At 59.5% G+C, this 23929-nt stretch overlaps 3 protein-coding genes and 1 long non-coding RNA gene across 13 annotated transcripts in view; 3 read left to right on the top strand and 1 right to left on the bottom strand.

The window, feature by feature from the left end:
* The first annotated feature begins 48 nt into the window (after nucleotides 1–48).
* RNF215 (ring finger protein 215) lies at nucleotides 49–4226 on the top strand. 6 transcript variants are annotated; one of them, XM_086348706.1, is made up of 9 exons: nucleotides 49–450; nucleotides 692–835; nucleotides 1342–1413; nucleotides 1495–1580; nucleotides 2019–2175; nucleotides 2597–2713; nucleotides 2804–2947; nucleotides 3204–3306; nucleotides 3396–4226. In XM_086348706.1, the coding sequence occupies exons 1-9, from the start codon at nucleotides 157–159 to the stop codon at nucleotides 3416–3418; spliced, it is 1140 nt and encodes a 379-aa protein (XP_086204832.1). In that variant the 5' UTR covers nucleotides 49–156; the 3' UTR covers nucleotides 3419–4226. The 6 variants fall into 6 exon arrangements, with proteins under 6 accessions (XP_086204832.1, XP_086204831.1, XP_086204829.1 ...); XM_086348705.1 differs by having other exon boundaries at nucleotides 2594–2713; XM_086348703.1 differs by having other exon boundaries at nucleotides 1947–2175; nucleotides 2594–2713.
* A 1790-nt stretch (nucleotides 4227–6016) lies between these two features.
* CCDC157 (coiled-coil domain containing 157) lies at nucleotides 6017–18210 on the bottom strand. Of its 4 annotated transcripts, none has more exons than XM_086348696.1 (11): nucleotides 17977–18210; nucleotides 13627–13808; nucleotides 11739–11910; nucleotides 10229–10853; nucleotides 9497–9574; nucleotides 8940–9130; nucleotides 8408–8584; nucleotides 8151–8319; nucleotides 6959–7098; nucleotides 6450–6538; nucleotides 6017–6350 (listed from the first exon to the last, which is right to left on the bottom strand). In XM_086348696.1, exons 1-11 carry the CDS (start codon nucleotides 18208–18210, stop codon nucleotides 6101–6103), a joined length of 2307 nt encoding a protein of 768 aa, XP_086204822.1. In that variant the 3' UTR covers nucleotides 6017–6100. The 4 variants fall into 4 exon arrangements, with proteins under 4 accessions (XP_086204822.1, XP_086204824.1, XP_086204823.1 ...); XM_086348698.1 differs by having other exon boundaries at nucleotides 13627–13885; nucleotides 17977–18103; XM_086348697.1 differs by lacking the exon at nucleotides 9497–9574.
* Nucleotides 13641–17285, top strand: LOC147355751 (uncharacterized). The gene is made up of 4 exons (XR_015144764.1): nucleotides 13641–13818; nucleotides 14321–14612; nucleotides 14893–14964; nucleotides 16332–17285. It is a non-coding gene; the product is annotated as an uncharacterized LOC147355751 (long non-coding RNA).
* Nucleotides 18195–23929, top strand: part of SF3A1 (splicing factor 3a subunit 1) — a 19292-nt gene continuing 13557 nt past the window's right edge. For both annotated transcript variants that reach the window (XM_086348695.1, XM_086348694.1), the window contains exons 1-2: nucleotides 18195–18370; nucleotides 22463–22584. In XM_086348695.1, the coding sequence (XP_086204821.1) occupies nucleotides 18308–18370; nucleotides 22463–22584 (185 nt within the window). In that variant the 5' untranslated portion in view covers nucleotides 18195–18307. The remainder of the gene's footprint in view (nucleotides 18371–22462; nucleotides 22585–23929) is intronic.

Raw genomic sequence — 23929 nt, 5'->3', positions numbered from 1 at the left:
CCCGCCCCGTCCGGCTGCAGTCACGCCCCCGCCCCTCAGAGCCCCGCCCTGTCCGGCTGCGCCCTCGCTCCCGCCGCTCCCCCCTCCCCCCCACGCCCTGGACCACCCTCCCCCCCACTCCGGCGCCCCTGCGTCGTCTGTTCCCCGGGTCCCGCCATGGGCCCCGCCGCTCGCCCCGCGCTGAGGTCGCCGCCGCCGCCGCCGCCTCCTCCTCCGCCGCCGCCGTCGCCACTGCTGCTGCTGCTGCCCTTACTGCCGCTCTGGCTGGGCCTGGCGGGGCCGGGGGCCGCGGCGGACGGCGGCGAGCCCGCGGCCGGGGCGGGGCGGGGCGGGGCCCGCGCCGTGCGGGTGGACGTGAGGCTGCCGCGGCAGGACGCGCTGGTGCTGCAGGGGGTGAGGATCGGCCCCGAGGCCGACCCGGCGCCCCCGCTGGGCGGCCGCTTGCTGCTGGTGAGCGCCGCTGAGCCGCCGTAGACCCTGCACCCACATCCCGTCTTCATCCTGGACCAAGCCCTGGCAGCCCAGCGCCCCTTCCCCCAGGCTGCCCAGGCTCCCAGCCCTCCCGTTTCCAGAACCTGAGATCGGGTGCTTTCTCCTGCAAACTCGTTCCCGAACCCTGGCCTTGCATCCGCTCTGCGTCCGATCCCCTTCCTCCCTGCCCTCCCTCTACCCACGGCCCCTCGCCCCACAGATGGACATCGTGGATGCTGAGCAGGACGCGCCCGTAGAAGGCTGGATTGCAGTGGCATACGTGGGCAAAGAGCAGGAGGCCCAGATTCACCAGGAGAGTCGGAGCGCCGGCCCACAGGCCTATCCCAAGGCTCTGGTTCAGCAGGTGCGGGGTGGGCAGCGGAAGTGGCGGGGGTGGTGGTATGTGGAAGAGGGGCTGGAGGAAGGGTTTTCAAGGCAATTGCTAGGGCCAGACGACCCGATGGGCCTCTAAGGACCTTCCAGAGAAGCCCTGGGCCTGCGTGGGACAAGGGACCCCCAGGTGTAGACTAGGGTCACGGTGTTTGGCAGCAGGGAGGTGGCAGGAGACCAGAGAGAGTCCAGAAGCTTGACCAGGCTCTGAGAGTATCCAATGGGAAGTTTTTGCGGGGGAGCCGATGGGTAGGTAGGCTTACTCTGCTTGGAGCAGGGAAGGCACAGTGCTGTTTGGGTCCCACAGCGCATCTGGAGGTGGGGGTGGGAGAAATAAGGGTTTCTGTCCTTGACCTCGAGTTGCTTACTGCTAGTCTGTCCAGGGGAAGTGCTCACCAGGAGCCGAGAACAACTGTGGCTGCTGGTGGTGGGGCGGGCGTGTGGGCAGGCTGTGTGCTGACCTCTGGCTCTGCCCTGCAGATGCGGAGGGCGCTCTTCCTGGGAGCCTCAGCCCTGCTGCTCCTCGTCCTAAACCACAATGTGGTCCGAGAGGTAAATCGAGTCAGGCTGGGGGGGGGCGGGGTTGGAGGGGATGGTGACCCGGGCTGCCTGACCTCCCTGTCCCGCCTCTAGCTGGACATTTCCCAGCTTCTGCTCAGGCCAGTGATCGTCCTGCATTATTCCTCCAACGTCACCAAGCTGTTGGAGGCGCTGCTGCAGTGAGTTGGGGCGTGGGCTCCAAAGGACGGGGCTTGGGCGCTAGGCTCCCTGGCTTTGCCGTGAGCTCAGGGGTCTTGGGACCGGGCCCTTCCCTGTTCATCTGAGCCTGTAGTCACTTGGCCTGAGGAACGGGTGAAGAGACTGGAGGGAGGTGCCAGGGTGTGGAACGAGGAAGCTACTTTCTCTGCAGAGGGGATTGGTCTCTACATGGAGCAAGCCAGCTCCTGATGGGATCCTTCCTGTGCTTATGGGCCTCCTTGGCCGCCTCTTATGAGACCTGGAGAAACCAGTGGCTGTGACAGGCCTGGGGGCCAAAGCAGAAGGGCTATTATGGGGTGATACTCAGGGGATCCTCTTCCCAGAAGGCTGGGGCAGGTGGGCCTGAGCCTCTCCTCCCAAGAGCCCTTCCGTCTGGCGCCTCTGGCTTCCCCTCCCAGGAGGACCCAGGCCACGGCTGAGATCACCAGCGGAGAGTCCCTGTCGGCTAACATCGAGTGGAAGCTAACTCTGTGGACCACCTGTGGCCTCTCTAAGGATGGCTACGGAGGATGGCAGGACTTGGTGTGCCTGGGAGGCAGTCGGGCCCAGGAGCAGGTGGGTACTTGGGGGGCCGGGTACACACATGCCTTGTCTCAAGTCCTGTGGCCCCCTCCTCCCCGGGTAGGGAGACCACCTCTTGCACCTCCCAGGGCTGCTCTGAGGGTTCGGGGGCTGGGTGGGTGCTTTGTGTGGGTGCCTGACCCGGGGTCACACACAGTCAGCGTTAGCTGCTGCTGTTGTCACGTCCATTTGCCTCTTGGAAGCCTTGACTCCCCTTCGGACTCCTTACCTGGGTTTCACAGTTTCTCCTGCGAAAGCCAGGAAGGACAGAGGCTTCAGAAAATGAAGCCAGGAGCCTCCAGGGTCATGATGCCTGTGGACCTCACCTGCCTGGTCCTCAGGGTGGATTTACTGGGGGATGAAGTGGGGTGGGGTGGCCCCAGGGGCCCTGACGCCCGGCTCCCCTCCCCAGAAGCCGCTGCAGCAGCTGTGGAATGCCATCCTGCTGGTGGCCATGCTCCTGTGCACGGGCCTCGTGGTGCAGGCTCAGCGGCAGGCATCCCGGCAGAGCCGGCGGGAGCCTGGAGGCCAGGTGGGAGCCAGCCCTTGGGGGGGCCCATGGGCGGGGGGCCCGTGTCCTCAGTGCTGGGAACTGTGCTGCCTTTCCCCGCCCCCCCTCAAGGTGGAGCTACTCAAGCGCCGGGTGATGCAGAGGCTGGCATCCCTCAAGACCCGGAGGTGCCGGCTGGGCCGGGCAGCGCAGAGCCCCCCGGAGCCTGGTGCTGAGACCTGCGCTGTGTGTCTGGACTATTTCTGCAACAAGCAGGTTAGTACCCTGGGCAGAGGGCAGCCGGGGCTATGATGGCTGCCCTGCTCCCGACACACCTGGGAAGAGCCCCCACCGGCCTTCTTCCCACCCCACCAGAGATCTGAGAAGCAGAACAAGTTGTGGCAGGGGGAGGGGGGAAGGTGCGGCGGGCCACAGGGGTTTCGGTTCCCAGCTCAGGTGAGGGCACGGGGCCTGGCACCCCCACCGGAGGCCTTCCCTGTGGCCTGAGCTCACGCCCCCCCGACCCCCGCAGTGGCTCCGGGTGCTGCCCTGTAAGCATGAGTTCCACCGAGACTGCGTGGACCCCTGGCTGATGCTCCAGCAGACCTGCCCGCTGTGCAAATTCAACGTCCTGGGTGAGCACCGAGGGTGGGGGCTCTTGGCCGGCTCCACCTGGTTCCCACCTGACGCCTCGCTCCCTGTCGTTCCTCTTCCTCTCCTGCAGGGAACCGCTACTCCGATGATTAGCTGCCCCGGCGGGGTCTCTGCACGGGGGGAAGGGACCCCGCCTGCCTGCGCCCTGGGCGCCTGGAACAGGACAACAGCTGGGGGCAGAACAGAAAGCCCTGGGGTGAGGGGAGGGATGGGGCCCCCCCTGCTCAGGGGCAAGGCATCCCCCACCCACATCCACACCAGGAGGGAGGGACCACTGTCCCCAGCCTGAGGATGCACGGCCCGGACCTGGCAGGAAGAGAGGCGGCTTTGGGGGCCTTGTCTGCCATCCTGGGGTGTCTCTGTCTGCCTCCTCCCAGGCAGTTCCCAGGACCCCTGCCAGGCGTCTGGGGAAGAGGGTGTGGGTAGTGCCCCTGTTCCCAGAGCTCTGGGAGCTCCCTGGCCTGGCTGGCAGGGCATCCTCGAGGGCTGAGGCTGTAGAGGCTAGGTTCTGTGCGTATTTATTGGGGGGTGGGTTGGGGGAGGCGCCATCTGGCCTTGGAGGCACCCTAGCCTGACCATCTTGTGGACACACCTTGGTCAAGGCTATGATGTTGAACCTAGAGGCCCCCGCTGTCTGCTGGCATTGGGCCTTTGGGCCCTGGGGGCCATGGGTCCCATGGCCTGTCCGGCTGGGCTTGCATCTGGGGCCTGGCTGGGACCAGAGGCCTTAGAAACCATCTAGCCCTGTGCTTCTCCGTGGGGCTACAGGTTGCTGACCAGGATACTTGAAGCCACAGGGTAAATGTGGTACATTTTCCAGGGTCATCTGTTTTTATTAAAAAAATAATTGGGGGTCAAAGAGGTTTAATATTAAAATAAACATGGATATATTTTAATATAAGATGTAAAACTTGTGGATGTTTTAAGATAAACAAGTCACCTTGGGTGTCTACTGCCTGTAGGAGGTGGAGGACTCTAAAATGCCTCCGAAGGGGACTTCCCTGGTAACCCAGTGGTTAAAACCTGCCTGCCAGTGCAGGGGACACAGGTTCAATCCCTGGTCCGGGAAGATTCCACATGCCTTGGGATGACTAAGGTGGTGCGCCCTAGAGACCACGCTCTGCAACAAGAGAAGCCACCACAGTGAGAAGCCCTTGCGTTGCAACTGGAGTCGCCCCCGCTCGCCACAACTGGAGAAAGCCCACACGTGGCAAGGAAGACCCAGTGCAGCCAAAAAATAAAACAGCCCCTAGGATGCCCCCAGCCCCCATGAACACACCGTGTGTGACCCTGGAACTGGGACTCTGATGGGGTATACTCCCGTGATTAGGTTGTGTGGTGTGGCACGGCTGACCTTAACGTGTGGGAAGGTGTCCAGGGAGGCCTGACCTAACCAGGTGAGCCCATTAAAAGCAGAGCGTTTCCTCCAGCTGGTGGAGGAAGAGGAAGTCAGGAATTTGAAACGTAGAGGGGATTGGAGCCTGAGATATTCTCTGTTGCTGACTCGAAGATGGAGGAGCCACGTAGCGAGAAGTTGGACGGCCTCTTGGAGCCAAAAGCGGCCCTGGTGGCGGCCAGCGAGGAAATGGACCTCCGTTCGGCAGCTGCAGGAGCTGGAATGTGGCCAGCAGTCAGAAGGAGCCTGGAATCTGCCCCAGTCCCTTGCAAAAGGAATGCAGCCTGGCAGATGTTTTCGTTTCGGCCTGATTCTCAGGCCCTGAGCAGAGAACCCAGCCATGCAGGGCCTGGACATCTGACCTACGGACCTGTGAACTGCTGAATGGGTGCAGAGCGGAGCCGGGCTGACAGGTTCACCCCTGGCTCTCAGGCCCCTGCTTCAGGGAGCCCCCCAGGCTCCACAGAAGCAGGACTTGGGTTCACCCCAACCACACATGCCCTCTCTTGACCTTTCCCTGTAAACTGAGGTGCTCTATCTGTTGGCATCCTGACCAGGGAAAACTCCCAGAAAGCCAAGAGCACCCCTTCACACCCCTAGAAGTCCTCAGCAAGGTCTTAGCGCCTGTCCTTCACAGGTGAGGGGGCTCAGGACAGGCCAGAGGCTTCATGAGGAAAATTGGACGACTGAGGGCTGGCGAGCCTGGACGCCTCGGTGCTGGGGCCCCACGGGACAGGCCTGGGACAGCCAGTCTGGTGGGGGTGTCCCCTCTCTGGCTAGGTAAAGCCTTGCCCTGCCTCCAGTGGCTTCGTGGGGAACCAACCTCCTGGATTTAGAGAAAGCCTTTGTCACTCGTGTGTCCTGAAGGTGAGGCATTCCTCAGTGAAAGGAAGGCTGACTCGGGGGTTCTTAGTGTCCCCACCCCCGGGTGCACAGCTGGGTGGCCCCGCCTGCCTCTGACCCCTTCCTTGCCTCGGGGTCCTCAGCGGGCCATCCCCCTTCGCCCGCACACCCGTGACTCTGACCCTGCTCTTCGTTGGCGGGGGCCCGTGTGTCTACATTATCCCTTAGCCTTTGCTCTGGCGGCAGTGGGGGAATCAAAAGACTGCCTTTCAGGTAGCCCAGGTGCTAGAAGCCTCCTTGTGCCCTCAGCGTGTCCTTGTCCTCTGTTGCCCGTCAGGAGGAAGGCGGGAGGTTCCTGTCCACAGAGGGCATGCGGTATGCCAGGCCTCTGCCAGCCAGTGACCCACAGGGCTGGGGACTCAGGAACAGAGAGGAAGGCAGTAAGGCCAAGGTTGCCGTGGGCAGGTGGCCTGGGCTTTATTACACCTGGTGGGTTGCCAGCTGCCTGCCCTGCAGCCTGCCCCCCAACTGGCAGGTTACGTGGGCCGCTCCTGGGGCTGGTGTGCAGGGCTAGCCCGGCCACTGCTTGGTGACAGTCTCCTCCTCAGCCTGGCCAAGGCGCGGATGGGGCTCTGGGCGCAGTTGGTCAGGTAGGTTGCATCCTCTGGGGAGGACTCGCCGGGCCGTCTGTGGGGCCGCAGGGGCGGGGATGCCTGGGGCTGGCCCGGCAGGGTCCTGCCTGCACTGGCTGGCCTGCTGCCCGGCAGGTGCCGCCTGCCCGGGCCCCTGAGGGAAGACCAGACGGCAAGATACCCTGTGAGTGAGCGGGCTCCCCCCACGCCCGCCACCTGCCATGCGCCCGGCCTCTGACAAAGCCTCACTCACCCCGGGGACGTCCTTGCTGTCTGCAGTGGGGGCTCTGCTCCCTGGATTCCCTTGCTGCGAGGGGCCCAGAGCTGGTCCTCCGGGATCAGCTGCAAAGAAAACCGAGCTCAGCAAGACCCAGGCCCACTCTGCACCCACCAGAGAGGGTGCCACGGAGGGTGGGGGGTGGCTTGCACCTGTGGCCCACCCCTTCCTCTGAGGGGCAGGTTTGGGAGCCTCCTGGGGCCTGTCAGCTCTTAAGCATGGGAAGGTTTGCTTTTGGACGAGGCTCCTGGTGCACTTGAAATAAAGGCTCAAAGGGCTGGAGGGGGCTTGGAGCGGGAGGACACATAGACACCCTCGTGCTTGGCTGAATCGTGGGAGGCTTCACAGCAGGCACAGCTAAAGCCACCTGCCGGGAGGGCCCCAGGTGCTGGGAGCAGGGCTGGCGGCGGGTTCCCCGGGGAAGCCCAAGGCCTTCCGAGTCCCCAGGGCCGGCCCCTCTCGGGCGGGGGAGCCATGCTGCCCACCTTGAGGCCCCCCTGCTGGGCCACCTCCCGGATCTTGGACAGCATGGACCGCAGCCGCCCATTCTCCTCCTGCAGGACCCGGATGCGGATGTCGTTGGCCTGCACCTGCCTCTCCATGTCGTCCGTGACGTTACCAGAGCCTGTGGGGACGCACACCTGGCACCGCACCCCAGCAGGTCGGCCTCTCGTGCCCAACGGGACAGCAGTTCCGAGGGCAGACGCACCGTGCCGCACGGGGAAGTGGGCGGGGTCAGTGCTCCGGGCCCCCCACACCTTCCTTCTCCTGAGGCCTTGCCCCTGCTCCGTAGCCCCCTGCCTGTGGGAGATGACCGCAGCCTTGCAGAATTTGAGAGCTGGGGTGGGGGTGGGGGAACTGGAACTCACTGAAGATTTAGCAAATAGGTAAGGAAGTGAAGCTCTTCCAAGGCTACCCGTTTTTGGAGGGCCTGAGAGACAGTGACTCGCCCAAAGGCATGGCCAGCTCCTGGGTTTGAGGGCCAGGAATTCAGCGAGGATGTTCTTTCCCACTGCTGGGGGATGGGTACTCCCCACTGACTGTGAACCAGGCAAGCTGCTGCCGCTTGTTATCTGTTTCCTGGTTCGTCACCTGCCTGTGGGGCGGTCAACAGGGCATCACGAGGCCCAGCACTCAGAAATGATGACCTACGTGACCAGCTAGATCGCAGTGGATCATCCTGCCAGCTCTGCACCGGATTCACCCGGAGCTCTAGGGGCTGGAGGGGTTGGGACGAGAACCCAGGTGGCCTGGCAGCCGGTCTTCCGAGCTGAGTCCCTAGCACTCCCATATCATGGGGTCCCAGACACTGGACAGTTGGGGTCACTGCGCCCTTGGAGCTGGCCCTGTGGTGTGGTTTGGGGAGATGCCGGGACGGGGGACATGGAAGCTGAGCCAGGGCTGGCATGTGACAGGGCACAGGCTACAGAGGCAGCCAGCCGGCATCTGGACTTGGCTGTGTGACTCTGAGCGGTCACCTCACTGCTGGGCCTCTGTGTCCCTGTCCACACCAGGAGTGGGCAACACAAAGCACCCACGTGTCACGGGGCCTCTGGAGGCCACACGACTGCACCCCCCACCACCCTCGCTGCAGGCCCCAGTGTCCTGGCCAGACAAGCCCCCAGCCGCCGGCCCGCCCCAGGCCCCAGGTCCTCTGCACCAAGCCGGGGTCCCTACTTTGGATCTGGGCCTCTGCGGGCCTGTGCAGGTCCGGGAAAGCCACCAGCAGCCTTTCCCGCTCCCTCAGCTCCACGAGCTCCCGCTCCAGCTCGGAGATGGTCAGCCGCAGGTCCGTGGTCGCCTGCTCCAGGCCTTGCTTCTCCCGCTGCAGGCTCTGCAGCAGCTCCTGGGGGCGGGGCAGGCTCCGAGCTGAGAACCGGCTCGCAGCCCTGCCCCCGGGAGGAGCCGGCCCCGCCCTCCGCCCCGCCCCGCACCTGCTGGGCCCGGAGCTGGCACTGCCCCTGCTCTCTCTCGCCCTGCACGCTCTGCAGCTGCTCCTCCACGTGGGCCCGCTGGGCCTCGGCCTCGTCCAGGCTGCCCCGCAGCTCCTCGCGCTCCTGGTCCAGGCTATCCAGCTGCTGCAGCAGGGCTCGCTGTTTGGCCTGCAGGGACTGAGCCGGGGGTGGGCGAGAGGCAGGCCGTAAGGGACACAGGAGGCGACCGTGCCCAAGCCCACCCCCTTGTGCTGCATCCCGTCTGTGCACCGGGGTGCAGTGCGAGTTGTGGAGGGCCGAGGGGAGCCCGACCGACCGCAGCCCCGGGCGAGGCCAGGCCCCCAGGCTTGCAGACCCCGCCCCCTGGACAACAGTTGGCCGACTCCCATCAGCCTGGCTCCGCCCACTTCTTTCGGGTCAGGATCTCCACTCAGGAATTCTGAGGTCTCCAGCATGTCGCCCCTCGGTGGAGTTTTGTCTCCCCAGACCCTTTGTTGTGGGAGCCCAGGCGCGGAGGAGGCCCCAGCCTCACCTCCTGGTGGCGGACCATGCTGTCCACGCGGGCCTTCTCCTTGTCCAGCTCCGTGCTGGCCCAACGGATCTGCTGGCTGGCCCCGTCCAGCCGCCCCGCCAGCAGCTCCACCTGCTGCTCCAGCTGCTGCACCTGCCGCTCGGCCTCCAACCGGTGCTCGGCCTCTGCCTGCAGCTGCTGGGCCTTGCTCTCTGCAGGAAGGAGCACATGTAGGAAGGGGCAGGGCCCGGGAGCGCTGGGGACTCCCTGCACGGCCTCTGCCTCAGGATGGGACCTGGGACCTGGGGGGGTACTGTCACAGCACATCTCTGGGCCTCGGTGTTTGTCCTCAGCCACAGAGTGGGGCTCCGAGCCCTGCCCGAAGGTGGGTACTGAAAACAGAAGGCCCTCTCTGGGTGGGAGGTGGCATCACGCAGCGGTGTGGCTGGTCAGTCCCAGCCTCCTCTGTGGTTCCCTTGGCTTTGCCCCCGAAGCCCGGGAGACAGAGATGGGGGGCTGGTGGTCCGGCCACCGAGGGCAGGGCTCATGGTGCCAGGCTCCATGGCGGGACTCCTCACCCACGGCCTGCGTGGACTCGCGCTGCTGCTTCAGCTCCCCCTCCAGAGTGGCCACCTTCGTCTTGAGGTCACTTGTTTCTGTGGCAGCCGCGAGAGAGAGGCCCTTCAGAGGCTCCCCGGGACTCGGTGGGGGCTTCATGCCTAGTGTGCCCGACGCCATGGTGGGACACTTGGGAGGGGCTCTGGGGAGGTGCTGGCAGGCCTGGCCCCTCCACCCTGCTTTCTCTTGGGTGGCTGCCATGTGTCTGCACCTCTCTGGCCCTCCGTGTCCTCCCGGGGGGTTGACAGAGTGGCTCAGAAAGGGCGGCAGCTCGTCCTAGCTCCCTCAGGCTTCACGACCTCCATGGGGACTGGCCCGCTGTGAGGCCCAAGGCCGTGTCTCTTGACGGCTTCTGCGGAGGCCGGAGGGGCGCCTCTGCTGGCTGGGGGTACCAGGAGTTCCCTTCAGTGACCCACAGGAGTGTATGAATCCCCCAGCTCCCCAGCCCCTCTGGTGGGACGACTCCTGTTCTCCAGGAGCTTCTGCGTTCCCCAGCGGGATGGGGATCAGGCTGCCGGCAGGGTAACCGGCCTGGGGAGTGCATCCCTTCCCCTGCCTTCCATACCCTGCGTCTCCAGCCCACTCCCAGCCTAGGTTTCTTCCACACCCTTGTTGCAGGGTCGGCTCCTGGGGGAGCCCACGCTCTGAGGGCGGCAGGGCCCAGCGCTGGGGGCCCGGCCTCGGGGGCTGACCTGCGAGCAGCTGCTGCCTCTCGCGCTCCCACTGGGCCCGGCGCTGCTCGGCTTCCTGGGCCTGCTGCTGCCACGCCGCCTGCTCCTCTTGCAGGGCCTGCTCCAGCTCGCCCACCTGCATCCTCAGCCTATCCTTCTGGCCCTCGGCCTCCTCCAGCTGGGCCCTGAGGAGCCCCACGAGCTTGCCGAGGCATGCCAGGTCTTTGCTCTGCTCAGCCGCCCAGAGGCCCACGGTGGCGGCCGGCAGCGGCCTGTGCCCCATGCTGTCCCGCACCAGCTGCTGGAAGCGGCCCAGCGACGAGGGCAGGTTCTGGCTCTGACACAGGTTGACGACCACCTTGCCCACCTCCCGCAGGCTGCTCTGGACGCTGGTGCACGCGTCACAGGGCACCAGGGCCGTCTCTATGGTCTGGGAGTGGACACTCTTGGTGTTCTCGGCCGTCCGGCCTGGACGCCGCAGCGAGACGCTGATGGGGAGGCTGTCCCGCTCTGGGCAGGCCTGGGGCAGGCCTGGCACTGGGGAGGGTGGCTTGACGAGCTGGGCGGTCCCCAGTTCCGGGCTCCCGGCTGGCTCGCCCTTGGCTGTGGGCTTGGAGGTGAGGGTTTCTCCTTGGTTTGCCCTTTTCTGTGGTCAGGGAAAGAAAGGGAAGGCAGGTAAGGGAGACAGGCCTGGGTGGTGACCCCCGGGGATTTCTGTGACAGCAGCCTCGCCCAATGCTCAGCCCCTCAGACGGTATCTGGCAGCAGCGTGAATGGGAGCGCGCCTTCTCCTCTCTGCTGCCTCCGTTACTAAGCCCAGGTCGATGCGGGTACCTGCCTGGCACTGGGAGTGACACGGTGACAGACACAGCTGCCGGGCGCGGGGCCCTTGCTGGGTGGACCCATGTGCTTGCGTGTCACTGAAGCCACTCTCGGTTTTGGTCTCCTTCCCGTTATGGTGACAGTGGTCCTGCCCACAGGTGGTTGTGAGGGTTATGGGGTGACCCAAGACAAACGGGGCTCATTGTAAACCCCATCGGGGCTTCCCTGGGGACTCGGATGGTAAAGAATCTGCCTGCAATGTGGGAGACCCAGGTTCCATCCCTGGGTCTGGAAAATTCCCCTGGAGAAGGGAATGGCTACCCACTCCAGTATTCTTGCCTACAGAATTCCCATGGAGAGAGGAGCCTGGCGGGCTACACTCTATGGGGTCACAGAGAGCCAGAAATGACTGAGTGACTAGCACTTTCATAATCCCCATTACTCAAACATGCCCTGGGAGGTAAGGACTGTCATCACTCCCACTGCACAGATGAACAAACTTAAGTTCAGAGTGGGTAGGAGTTTTCCAAAGTCCCACAGTGTAAACTACAGAGCTGGGCGGCCCAAATGTGACCCTCAAGGCCTGCATTGCTACCTTCCAGAGTGGAGCCAGCAGCGGGCACACTGCTCACCTGGTGGACAAGGCAGCTGGGGCTGATGGGCTGGCGTGAGGGTGACCGCAGTTGGGGAAGGGGAGTGGTGGACGCACCTGGAGGGCTGCCTGCTGGCTGAGCATGCCCAGCCTCAGCAGACTGTTCCAGAAGCGTCGTACTGTGAGTCCCACAGACATGCAGGGCCCTGCAGCCCGGGCCGGGGGCACTATCTGCTCCAAGGTCAGGTTCTCCAGGTAGCTCGCGCAGCTCTGAAGCAGCAGCAGGAGCCTGTGGGCAGAGACGGTAGGGTCGACTGGGGCAGACCCTGGTGCCAACACACCCTGGCACCACATGACCAGTGGCCTCCAGCTCTGGAGACTGGCCTGGGCCTAAGGGGCTCGGAGCATCTCACAGTATGCTCTGCACAACCCAAGAGCCACTTCCTCCAGGAAGCCCTCCCTGAAGGCCAAGCTTGGGGCCTCTTTGGGGCCACCTGGGTGGCAGCACTTCTGCCCGGCTGCTCCCCACTGGACTGGGAGACTCTGGGAGGCTGGGCTTTGCCTCAACTGTGTCCTCGGTACTCAGGAAGTGTTGGCTGAGTGGCCGCCGTACGTCATGGGGCTCAGAGCCTTTACCTCACAGAGGACAGTGCTGAAGCCCCTCATGGGGGAGGCTGCACATGCCTCAGGGTTAGGGCGCGGGGCAGCGCGCCCTGTGGTCTCCTGATTCTAGGTGTGTGTGTGTGTTGCGGGGGGTGGGGGGGCTTCTCCTGTGTGACGAGCTGCTTCTGAGACAGCAGAGGCTGGAGGGAGAGAGGTAGGTCCCTCTCCTACCCTGAGTGAGGGGCTAATTTTAAGGTAAAGGGTGTTGGGGAGAGATGCACGTATTTGCATGGGAACCTGGCTGTTTTAAAAGAAGACGAAGGAACTGTGTTTACAAGACAGAACGGGCAGAAAAGTGACTTTCGGTTGCTGCAGATATAGGAGGGCTGTCCAAACCCCCCGGGGCCTTGGGCAGGCAGGGACTGGGGGAGGGGGTGCTGAGCGCCTCCCAGCCATGCCCCTCTCTGGCCGAGGTGTCCTCCTCTGTGAATTGTGACAATGAATGAGCAGCCTGGGGGTGGGGTGGGGCAGGCAGAGGGTGGCCTGGACAGAGCGGCCAGGTGAGGGCTGGGAAGACATGTCAGCACCAGCTTCCCAGAAGGCCATGGGTAGACTAGGCTGTGCCTGGCAGGTAGGGCCTGACCCGTCCAGGAAGGAGTGGTGGGGCCTTCCTGGGAGAGGGTGCAGCAGCGGAGGAAGGGGGGTGTGTTCTGGGCTCACACCCCTTCAGCCCCTCATAGGGTCCCAGAAGTGCTTTCCCGCCCACAGCTCCTCTAGGCCTCTGAGTGGTTACCCTGGGGCTCTTTGTCCCCAGGCAGGTCATCCCCAAGCCACTGGGGTCCCCGCCTGTCAGCCCGTGACCTCGTTAGCATGCAAGGTTTGGAGCACGTGGAACCTGGGCTGCGGTCGCCAGGGAGTGGAGGCCGATGACCCTGCTAACGTGAACGACGCTGTAGAAGCCATGGTGCTGCGGGGGGGAGTCCAGTGACCTCTTCCCAGCAGGGCCAGGGTGTGGACAAGTGCACCCTGTGTCTGGTGCCGTGACACAGAGAAGGGACAGGATAGAGCCTGTGGTGGAGACTCTGAGCAGCAGACGTAGCATCCTCGGCGTGCAGAAACCCTAAGAGGCAGCTGGAGAAGCAGGTGGCGGAGCCGCGGTGCCACGTGGACCGACGGGGTGGCTGGCAACTCCCTGAAGATGGATGGTGAGACACGGCGCGACGCGGCATGTCGCGGGTGGAGCGGGTGCCGTGAGGGCCTGAGCTGACCTGTCCCTGGATGGCACGCACTCAAAGGTGATGGCTGTCACCGCTGGTGCTGGAGGGGGCTCCCGGGCTGCTGCTGGGCTTTGAGGGGCGGGGGCCGGCATCCTGCGGTGAGCAGGTTCCGGCGAGGCCCTCACCTGTCGATGACCAGCTCCAGCAGCACAGCGTGGGCCAGCTGCGTGAACTCGGGGTCGCCCGGCACGTGGTCGTAGTGCTCCAGCAGGGCCACCATGTCCAGGTCACAGGCCGCACGGTCGGGGAACTTCCAGGAGGGGAAGCGCACGGGCCCGGCGCGGGAGAACACGTCGACGATGGCGCCCTGCAGGTCGGTAAGGTCCTTGCGCAGGCTGTCCATGCAGGCCGGGCTGCCCAGCAGGTGCGCCATCCTCGTGGCTCCTGAGGTGGGGCAGAGAGGGCCCCCCCGAGCCAGAGCTGCATGGCTGCTGCTGGGGGAAGCTTCTGGAAGCCCCAGAAAACCTGCTGAAATCCAACCTCAACAGCGGGGAGAAGTCTGATGCCTGGCCCCCTCGGGACCTGCTTGTGGGTGACCTCACAAGCCTCCCTCTCATCTGCCCCACCTCATGCCCATACGGCCGAGTCCATCGGTCCACAGCTCCTCTGAGGACCTGTGTGCCAGGCCCCTGCTAAATGCTGGGTGCCTAACAGCTGTGTTCCCAGGCAAGAATACTGGAGTGGGTTGTCATTTCCTCCTCCAGGGGATCTCCCCAACCCAGAGATCGAGCCCGAGTCTCTTGTGTCTCCTGCATCACAGATGGATTCTTTACCTCTGATCCACCGGGGAAGCCCATTTATTTTTATTTATTTATACAGCTGTGCAGGAGGATGTACCTGCTGGCCACCCCTCTCTGAGCAAAACCCTGGACAAGCTGCTGACAACTGAGAGAGAGCCGTAGCTATAGCATGACGGGGAGTGCTGGGCCACCCCTGGCCACTGTCTCCTGCTTGGGCTGCTCCTGCAGCTGCCAGCTGGGCCACGGGCCTACCCGCTGGAATCTGATCCACTTCTGCTATGGAGATCTGGGCCAAGCCTACCTGACCACATTACACTGGCCGGCTGCCCCCCGGGACTCTCTCTGGCTCTGGGGAGAAAGGCCGCCCCTGGGTACACCCCTCCCCTTGTCCTCTCTCCGCTCCCGTCCCCTCCACTCCGCACACCATTGGCTACAAGTGGCAGTTCCCATGCGGGCACTCATTTCTGAACCTGTGCCCATCTGTTTCCTCTGAGTCACACCTCTCCCACTGCAGTGTGACCTGGCCACCTGGGCGGGGACCCTAGGGCCTGCCTGCACCCACAGGGGCAGGGAAACCCAGAGGGCCCCAGGGTAGTTCCTGAGGGCCAGCCAGCCTCCCAGAGGACTGGCCCTGTCCTCACGTCTCTACAGGTGTCTGTCCGTGGAGCTGGATGTCTGAGTGTGCCCGGCTCTTGGACCTGCCTGCCGGCTCTGGGGCTCAAGGTCAGATGCTCAGTTAGTGGCCTGGCTTCCCGTGTCCAGCCCTTCAGTCCCTGGGAGTAGATTAAGGGAGAGTGAGGGAGTGTGCACTCTGGGAGGGCTTCCTGGGAGGAGGTTGCCGTGGAAGAAGCGGGCTGCCCCAAGCGGGAGAAGCAGTGAGGGCCGCTGGCCTTGAGCTCAGGGCACTGCTGGCTCTGACCACGGGACCTGCTGGGTGTCACTCCCCAAATCCACCTCCTTTAAACAGATGAGGGAACTGAGGCTCTGGGAAGTTAGGGGGCTAGGCCGAGGTCACTCAGGGAGCTGGCATTCTTGCGTCCAACATCTCTGCTCTGACTTCAGGCAGTGCTGCTCTAGGAGTCTAAAAGAAATACTGTCTAAAGCACTGTCTAAAAGAAATACAATGCAAGCCACATACAGGACTGAAAATTCTATACTCGCCACATTAAAAAAAAAAAGTAAAAAGAAAGAGGTAAATTAATTTTAATAACATACATTATTTAACTTAATGTACCGAAAATATCTCTTCAATGTGAAATCAGTATAAAGATATTGTCTCAAAAATCCAATGTGTATGTGACATGGACAGCACATCCCAATTTGGACCAGCCACCATTTTCAAATACAGCACCACATGGGTTGGTGGCTACTGCATTGGACAGAGCAGGGTAGGGGGTCAGATCCAGTGTTCAGTAAGCGGACAAAAAAAATGGTGATTGAGTACCTACTATGTGCTGGGCACTGTCTTTAAAGAATAGGGACAGAGCAGGGCACACAGCCCAGTCCACCAGCAAGAGCCACCTATGGCTGAGGGTCTCTGCAGGGAGTAAGTCATGGGTGTGACAGTACAGCAGTTCCACCCACAGGTGGGGTGATATAGGTGGAAATACACACAGGTCACACACACACAGGTCAACGTCCCACGTACGTATGTTGCCCTAGTGATGACGTCTCACGAGATATCACCCATGAGATGTTATGTCCCCAAAGGATGAGGCAGAAACAAATGGAAAAACTGACTGAAACATTCCGGTTTCCCTTCCTGGAACTGCAAGAAGGAAATAAATAAAGCAAGCAAGAAATCCCACCGTGGGAGGAGGGGTTCTCAGGAGGTAAAGGACCTGGAACTCAGGAGCTTGCTTGTGTAGACACAAAGACACAGTAACCTGTTCGCCCTCAAATAACTACAGTGTCCCTCTGGGGCCAGATGTTAGATCATGGTTCTTTTCTAAAAATATTTATTTATTTTTGACTCTCTAGTTGTGGCATATGGGCTCGGTAGCTGTGGCGGGTGGGCTTAGTTAGCCCCTTGGTATGTGGAGTCTTAGTTCCCCCATCAGGGATTAAACCTGCAACCCTTGAACTGGAAGGTGGATTCTTAACCACTGGACCACCAGGGAAGGCCCCAGATTCTGATCCTGATGAGCAGCAGCAAATGCCAAAGCAGCAGAATATACAAGAGGAGAACACAACACTGAAAAAACATCCGAGGTTACCCTACATCATTTCTTCCGAACAGCGGCAATTTGCACATATAAGCCTGGTTTGAGAACCACGTGTGTGTGTGTGAAGTGAAGGAGCACTGGACACAAGCTTTCTCCATCATTCCTGGGTCTTGAGGAGAACCCTCAGCCTGAAGCTTCCCTGCACTGCTTCTGAGGTCACACAAATGATGACACTAACTGAGCCACCACTACCCTGGGGTGGGAGCAGCTGGTAACCTTGCCTCTCCATAGGTCCCTCAGCCCAAGGTGGATTTTAACCCACAGAGAGTGAAGGAACCTTTCCTTCACTCCTGTTCAACATTCAGATCCCTTCTTTGTCTTAAGCCCTGGGACCCTACCCCTCAGGTAAAGATTATGCCTACCTCCTGACCAGTGGGCTTCCCTGGTGGCTCAGACATCTGCCTGAAATGAGGGAGACCTGGGTTCGATCTCCGGGTCAGGAAGATCCCCTGGAGAAGGAAATGGCAACCCACTCCAGTACTCTTGCCTGGAAAATTCCATGGGCAGAGGAGCCTGGTATGCTACAGTCCATGGGGTTGCAAAGAGTCAGACACAATTGAGTGTTTTCACATATCCTGACCAGTGAACCCATGGAAATGCTTTGGAAACTCTAAACCCATCTATATAGCAGCGTCAGTCTCTGACTCAGGATTGCTAACTGCCTGGATACCCCGGGGGATACTGAAGGAATTCAGTGAAGACAAAGCAAGTAACTGCACTAGTAGAACAGTAAGAAAGGCCTGGGTTTGGATTCCCACTCCACCATGTAAATTGAGGATCTGTAAATGAGTTGCTCTGGGAAATAAATGATGGAATACATGTAGTGTTTGGCACAGAGTCTATCTAGCTCATGGTACATGTTCAATAAATCCTAACTATCGTTATAATTCAACGTTAACAGTAACACTAACATCAACCAGCTATGGTGTGAGAAAGAGACATGGGAGGAGACTTGGGAGGGCATCTTTTCCTGTCACTACCCCCGCCACACCCCCATTTCATCGGTGAAGAAATTGAAGTCCAGGCAAGGCTTCAGAGCCAGACACATTCTGGAGTTACGAGGGAGGGGAGAGGGGAAAGGGAGGAGAAGCCCCCAGGAGGAGAAGCGAAAAGAGGGGGGTCGGGGTGTGCTAGGGGCGGGGAAGTGGCCCGCAGGGACCAACCTGCAGACGTGAGGGGTGGAGCCTAAAGGAGAAACCTAGATCTGAGTTGGTCCACCCGGTTCGAGGGCGGGACTATGGAAGGCGGGGGTGGAACTGGAAAAGACAGGACCTCGGGAAAAGGGACCAGTGGGAATTAGGGACTGAGACTTGGGAAGGGGTCTGGAGTACGTGGACCTGAAGCAAAGAGGAGCTTGGAAGAATAGGCAGGCGGAGATTTGGCCAAAGTGGGAGGCCAATGGGAGAGAACCCGGGACTTAGAAGGCGGGGTCGGAGGGAGAGGGGAAATGGCCTGGCAGAGTAAAGGAGGGGGGTCCGGGCGTTGGGGCGGGAGATGTAAAAAGTCTCACCAGTCTCCGGCGTCGCAGCCTCAGCCCCTGTGTCTGGCGGGTTCTTGGAACCGCCCCCAGGCGCTCCTGCAGCTCCGGTGATCCAGTGCAAAACCTAGCCCGGCTCCTTGACCGCTGCCATGGCAACGGCGTCTCGCTCGCGGGAAGGGCGGGAAGTGACGTCACGGAGAAGGGGCGGGTCCGGACGTGCGTCAGCATCGCCCCCTCGGTGACAATTCGGTCGGCTGCCGCCATCTTGAGAGCTTGTCGTACTGTTGGTGCGGGGAAGGCGCTTTGACGCCGCACCGCTCACCTACACCGAGGCGGACTGGCAGCCCTGAGCGTCGCAGTCATGCCGGCCGGACCCGTGCAGGCGGTGCCCCCGCCGCCGCCCGCGGCCACCGAGCCCAAACAGGTACGGCGAGGTCTGCACCTCCACCGGCCGCTTGAGCAGGCCTGGGCCCTCCCCTCCGACGCGGGCGCTCCTAACTCGTGCAGGAAGGAGCTGCCGCTTAGGAGGATTTCGGGGGACTCCAAGTCCCAAGAGGCAGCGCGCTTCCCGCCTGCCTTCGGCTAGCGGAAGAAGCCTTGTTAGAACCGTGGTTCTCAACCTTGAGGTCCGCGGACCAGCGGCACTTGGGTGGATTAGAAATGCTGATTTCCCACCCCAGATCTTCTGAAATCAGAATTTGCGTTTTTAATAAGATCCCACGGTGATTCATTAACGTTTGAGAAGCCCTGTTTAGCGCATCCTCCGGTCTTGTGTGGTTAATTGGGCCTTTGCCCTGGAGTCCCTAATTACCCAGCCTGCACGGTACATCTTTGAATGTTAACTCTCAGCGTTTGTTTTGTGCTTACTGTAAGCCCAGCACCGTGCCAGGCTACGATGTTAGCCAAATGAGTGAAGCACAGTTCGTGACTTAGGAAGGTCACGGACTAGTGGGGAGACAGATAAGAGAGAATACTTAGTAAATATATTTATCGTCTCAGTCACCGTAAATGATGCAGTTTCAGACAGCCCTTAAAAAGATTTCAATCAGCTAAGGAGGAAGACGGGGGTCAGTAATTGCAGAGTGATAAAGTACGGGTAGTAGGAATGAGGCAGGAATTCTTTTTGAACAACTATTTATTTTGTATCGGAGTATAGCTGATTATCAGTCCATTCTAAAGGAGATCAGGCCTGGGATTTCTTTGGAAGGAATGATGCTAAAGCTGAAACTCCAGTACTTTGGCCACCTCATGCGAAGAGTTGACTCATTGGAAAAGACTCTGATGCTGGGAGGGATTGGGGGCAGGAGGAGAAGGGGACGACAGAGGATGAGATGGCTGCATGGCATCACTGACTCGATGGACATGAGTCTGAGTGAACTCCGGGAGTTGGTGATGGACAGGGAGGCCTGGCGTGTTGCGATTCATGGGGTCGCAAAGAGTCGGACACGACTGAGCGACTGATCTGATCTGATCTGATCTGATAGCTGATTATCAGTGTTGTGGTAATTTCAGGTGAAAAGCAAAGGACTCAGCCATGCATATACATGTATCTGTTCTTCCCCAAACTCCACTCCCATGCAGGCTACCACTTGTGATATACAGTAAGTGCTTGTTGGTTATCCATTTGGAATATAGTGGTGTATACATGACCTTCCCAAACTCCCTAACTATTCCTCCCCCCTGGTAACCATAAATTTGTTTTCGAAGTCTGTTAGTCTCTTTTTGTTTTGTAAGTTCATTTATATCATTTCATTTTGGGAGGGATTAGGGGCAAGAGGAGAAGGGGACGACAGAGGATGAGATGGCTGGATGGCATGACTGACTCGATGGACGTGAGTCTGAGTGAACTCCGGGAGTTGGTGATGGACAGGGAGGCCTGGCGTGCTGTGATTCATGGGGTCGCAAAGAGTCGGACACGACTGAGCGACTGATCCGATCTGATCTAAGGGATGCCATACGGTACTTCTCCTTCTCTGACTTACTTCCCTCAGTATGCCACTGTGAGTCCATCCATGTTGCTGTGAATGGCATTATTTCATTCTTTTTAGTGGCTGAGTAATATTCCATCATATATGTGTACCACATCTTCTTCTTCCGTTCATCTGTCGATGGATGTTTGAATGGTATTTGCTTCCGTGTCCTGTGCTGCCTGCTGTGCTTAGTTGCTTAGTTGTGTCTGACTTTGCAACCCCATGCACTGTAGTCCAGGCTTCTTTGTCCATGGGGATTCTCCACGCAATACTGAAGTGGGTTGCCATGCCCTCCTCCAGGGGTCTTCCCAACTAAGGGACCGAACCCAGGTCTTTTGCATTGCAGGTGGATTCTTTACTGTCTGAGCCACCAGGGAAGCCCAGGAATACTGCAGTGGGTAGCCTGTCCTTTCTCCAGGGGATCTTCCCAACCCAGGAATCAAACTGGGATCTCCTGCACTGCAGGCAGATTCCTTACCAGCTGAGCTCTCAGGGAAGCCCTTCCATGCTTGGCTATTTTAAACAGTGGAGGCAGCGATTCTAATCAACATTGCTTTGATGGGCTAGAGGAGAGCTTAAGGTAGGCGAAGCCCATGGGAGTGTAAGCTGTGTTCAGAAGGATGAATCAGTAGTTCACCAGGTAGGTGATGGGGCAGGCAAATACCATTCTGTATTCATTCAGCAAATTTATTTATTGAGCATATCCTATCTGTTGACCACTGCAAGTACCTCTGTAACCCTGGCATTTTCCCAGTATTTGGGGAAAAATAAGCCAGGTGAAGCCACTTAAGTGCAGAGATACTGAGGTCGGAATCAAACAGTGCCTCTGATCAAGGGTAAAGAAGGTTAAAGCATGGAGTTGGGAAAGTGGTACTTAAGAGCTGTATTACTGGGGATTTGAACTTTTCCTAGCAGGCTTTTGGGAGAAGAAGAACGGATGTAAGCTGGAAATTGACATGTTTGTGTTGCAGAAATGGAGGTAGACAGTGATGTGGAGAATTGCTCAGAGGAACGATTGGTCATGTTATTTGAAAGACGAGGACCTGGCCTACACTGTGGCTGGGGTGTGGGGCAGAGGGCACTGACATCACGAAAGATGAGATGCTGATGGTGCAGGCTCTCCTCTAAACCAATGCGTTGGAATCCCGGTTCTGTCACGTGGGCCTCTGCAGGGAGAAGTCTCCATTCCTCAGGTTGTCATCTGTAGAATGCCAGTAGTAAGAATCCTTAACATCACAGGGCTCTGTAAGGCTTATAGATGTAATATGCTTAAAGTGCTCAGAGAAGTATGTGAAACCTACTCTGTGCTTGAGAAGTGTTCCTTACTGCTGAATGTGGAGGTTAAGGAAAGGAGAAGAGACCCATGTTTCTGCCCTGGGTGACTGGAGGCACGGTTGGCTGTCCACGAGGAAGGTGGTTGGAGATGAAAGTGCCTGGGACCGTGGCTCTTACAGCTCTGTGGCCACGTGAGAGTGACGGGGGGCGTTGGTGTGGGCAGGATGGTGCGGCCTAGCGGTGCTGGGAAAGTGGGGGATGCTCTGTCAGTGCCTACTGAGGACAGTGTGAGTCTGAAAAGAGGACAGAATTTGGGGGACACTCACATTATAGGGCAGGGGGTGAAACGGGAGCCAGGAGGGAGACCTGGGTGGGACGGTGGGCAAGAGAGACAGGTGAGGATAGGGCCCAGGAGGTGCGGCTCTTGTGACGGGGTGGTCACTGGTCGCACGGCCAGATAACCACAGTAGTTGGCCGTAGGCTGTCTTTCTTGACTTGGACAAGAGCCCTTGATAGGAATGGGGATCAGGTGGGAGGTGAGGAAGTGGGGGCGACAAGCCTGAGGGCACACGGGCTGTTGAGCTACCAGGGGAGGGCTGGGGGAAGGTGGTAGCAGTCAGGAAGGTGAGGGCGGCGGAGAAGCTTTCTAACATGGGAGGCTTGGCCCTTTGTTAGAGGAAGAAGCTGTTGAGGAGAGAGTGTTGGAACTTATAGGGCAGTTAATGCTGAGCATTCCAGTGGTTTCACAGACCTCTTGAACGTTAAATGGTGGTTTAGACCGTAGAATGGGTGTCGAGGGAAACGGCATTCGAGGCAGGAGTGGCCAGCAAGGAGTTTCCCATTTGTTTATTCAGCAGACGGTGGTGAAATATCCTGTATTAGGCACATCCAAGGGTGTGGGGATACACACACGGCCTTCTGGATTCTGGTTTCTCAGAATGTGGTCAGATCGATGTCCCATCGTTCCCCCCGCCACACATCTGAGTCACCTGGACGCTTGGTGAAAATGCAGACTCCCAGTGTTGCAGAGGTGGTCCAGCGAGGGGAGCCAGGGAGGCCGCTGTTCTCATTGGTCCCTGGGAGAGTCCCGTGCACGCCCAGAGCTGTTGAGAGAAGTGGTTCTTCGGGAGCAGAGGTTCCGAACTTGAGGAGGTCGTGATGAATTGAATGGGAGAGAGTCTGTGTTCTCAGTAATATCCTAGAGGAGTTTAACGGTTGGCATTCGACACTAAGCCAGAGACTTAAAGGCCTTCCTTTTCCTGTTTTCACAGCCCACAGAAGAAGAAGCATCTTCAAAGGAGGATTCTACCCCATCCAAGCCCGTGGTGGGTATTATTTACCCTCCTCCGGAGGTCAGGAACATCGTTGACAAGACTGCCAGCTTCGTGGCCAGGTAACGTAGCTGCTCCTGCTCGCGTGGGTCACAGGTGGGTTTTAGCACAGAACTGAATTCTCACGAGGGTAACAGCTGGGTTTTTAGAGTGGCATTGTAGGCTTAGGCCTGTCAGCTCATCGGAGAGCACAGTATGGTGTGAGGTCGGCTGTGGGCAGGACTGGCATCTCTAACATGGTCTGGCGGTGGCAGAGGACAGGCCCACCCAGCTCCAGCGTCACCAAGAACCTGTGCTTCCTAACCAGGCCTGAAGAAGTGCCTGGAAGACTGTTTTGTCAGAGATGTGTGTCCGTTCTGAGCTGCTGGCCTGAGGAAGACAGAACAGGGAGTAGACAGTCTCATGGAGCAAGGACTGCATTCCTGACCCAGCTGCAGAATGGAATAGCATGCCCCCCACAGAGTTACTGAGGCCGGAGAGGGGACCGGGTGCAGTTTGGGTGCGTCGTGTAGCTGTCAGCCCAGATGGCGTGGAAGTCAGCTGGATTTCCTCTTGTCCCTCCCCATTATACTTGAGCACACCCACGCTTCCTCAGATGGAGTCTCCTTGATGGCCACTTGACTCCAAAGGTCAGCCATCCCTGGTGTAGTGCATTTCGAGTATTCCTTTGGCAGCCAGCAGGCCATGTCCAGCCTTCAGATCTTTTGTTCGTTCTCAGTGATTTCTCTAACTTTTGAATTGGTTGTCACTGCTTAGAAATGAGATTGCACCATAAGTCTGGATTTCTGGCTGCTGCTAAATTGGACGGTTGCTTGCATGGAAACGGTAGCCAGCCTCGAGCAGAGCGCTGCCCGCAGTCAGGCCCGCGCTTTCCAGGGAACCGCACCTTGACCCTGGGACAGTGTCCCCGTCTAGGAGTGGGCTAGCTTTGGTTTAAGGCAAAAACATCATTGAGTAGACGGGTCCTTCCTTTCTCAGCCTCCTTATGAAATGAAACATAGAAAGAGGCTCCTCTAGTGTCTTTCACTGTGTCAGGCTCCGTGTAAATTAACCTTCCACATTTCCAAGGCTTTGATTAACCTGGATACTGGGCTGAAACGGCTCTGTGCCTGATTAAACATTATGGGGCCATGTCTGACTTAGGGCAGCAGGTATTGCACGCATAACTTTAATACCTCATAGCAACACTCATTCTTCCCCTTTTCCCCGGGTATTCTGAAGACAATAAACAGCAAGAAGATGTTAGAGGACGAATCACCGGTCTCACAGCCAGAATAGTTTCTACCAGCTGTTTTCACTTTCTCCTGTCCTCCTGGGTCTTGGCGTCCTTTTTTAGGTCCTTGTACTGGTGGAGGTACTCTCACACCCTGCTTTCTCCCATCCGCCGGTGCTGAGCGTTCTCCTGGG

Source organism: Bos grunniens, chromosome 17 (genome assembly GCF_055505025.1).
Source record: "Bos grunniens cultivar Pamir isolate PY7600 chromosome 17, Bosgru_T2T1.0, whole genome shotgun sequence".
Classification (NCBI taxonomy): Eukaryota; Metazoa; Chordata; class Mammalia; order Artiodactyla; family Bovidae; genus Bos; species Bos grunniens.
The sequence above is the reverse complement of the archived record's forward strand: the minus strand, read 5'-3'. Positions and strand labels throughout refer to the sequence as shown.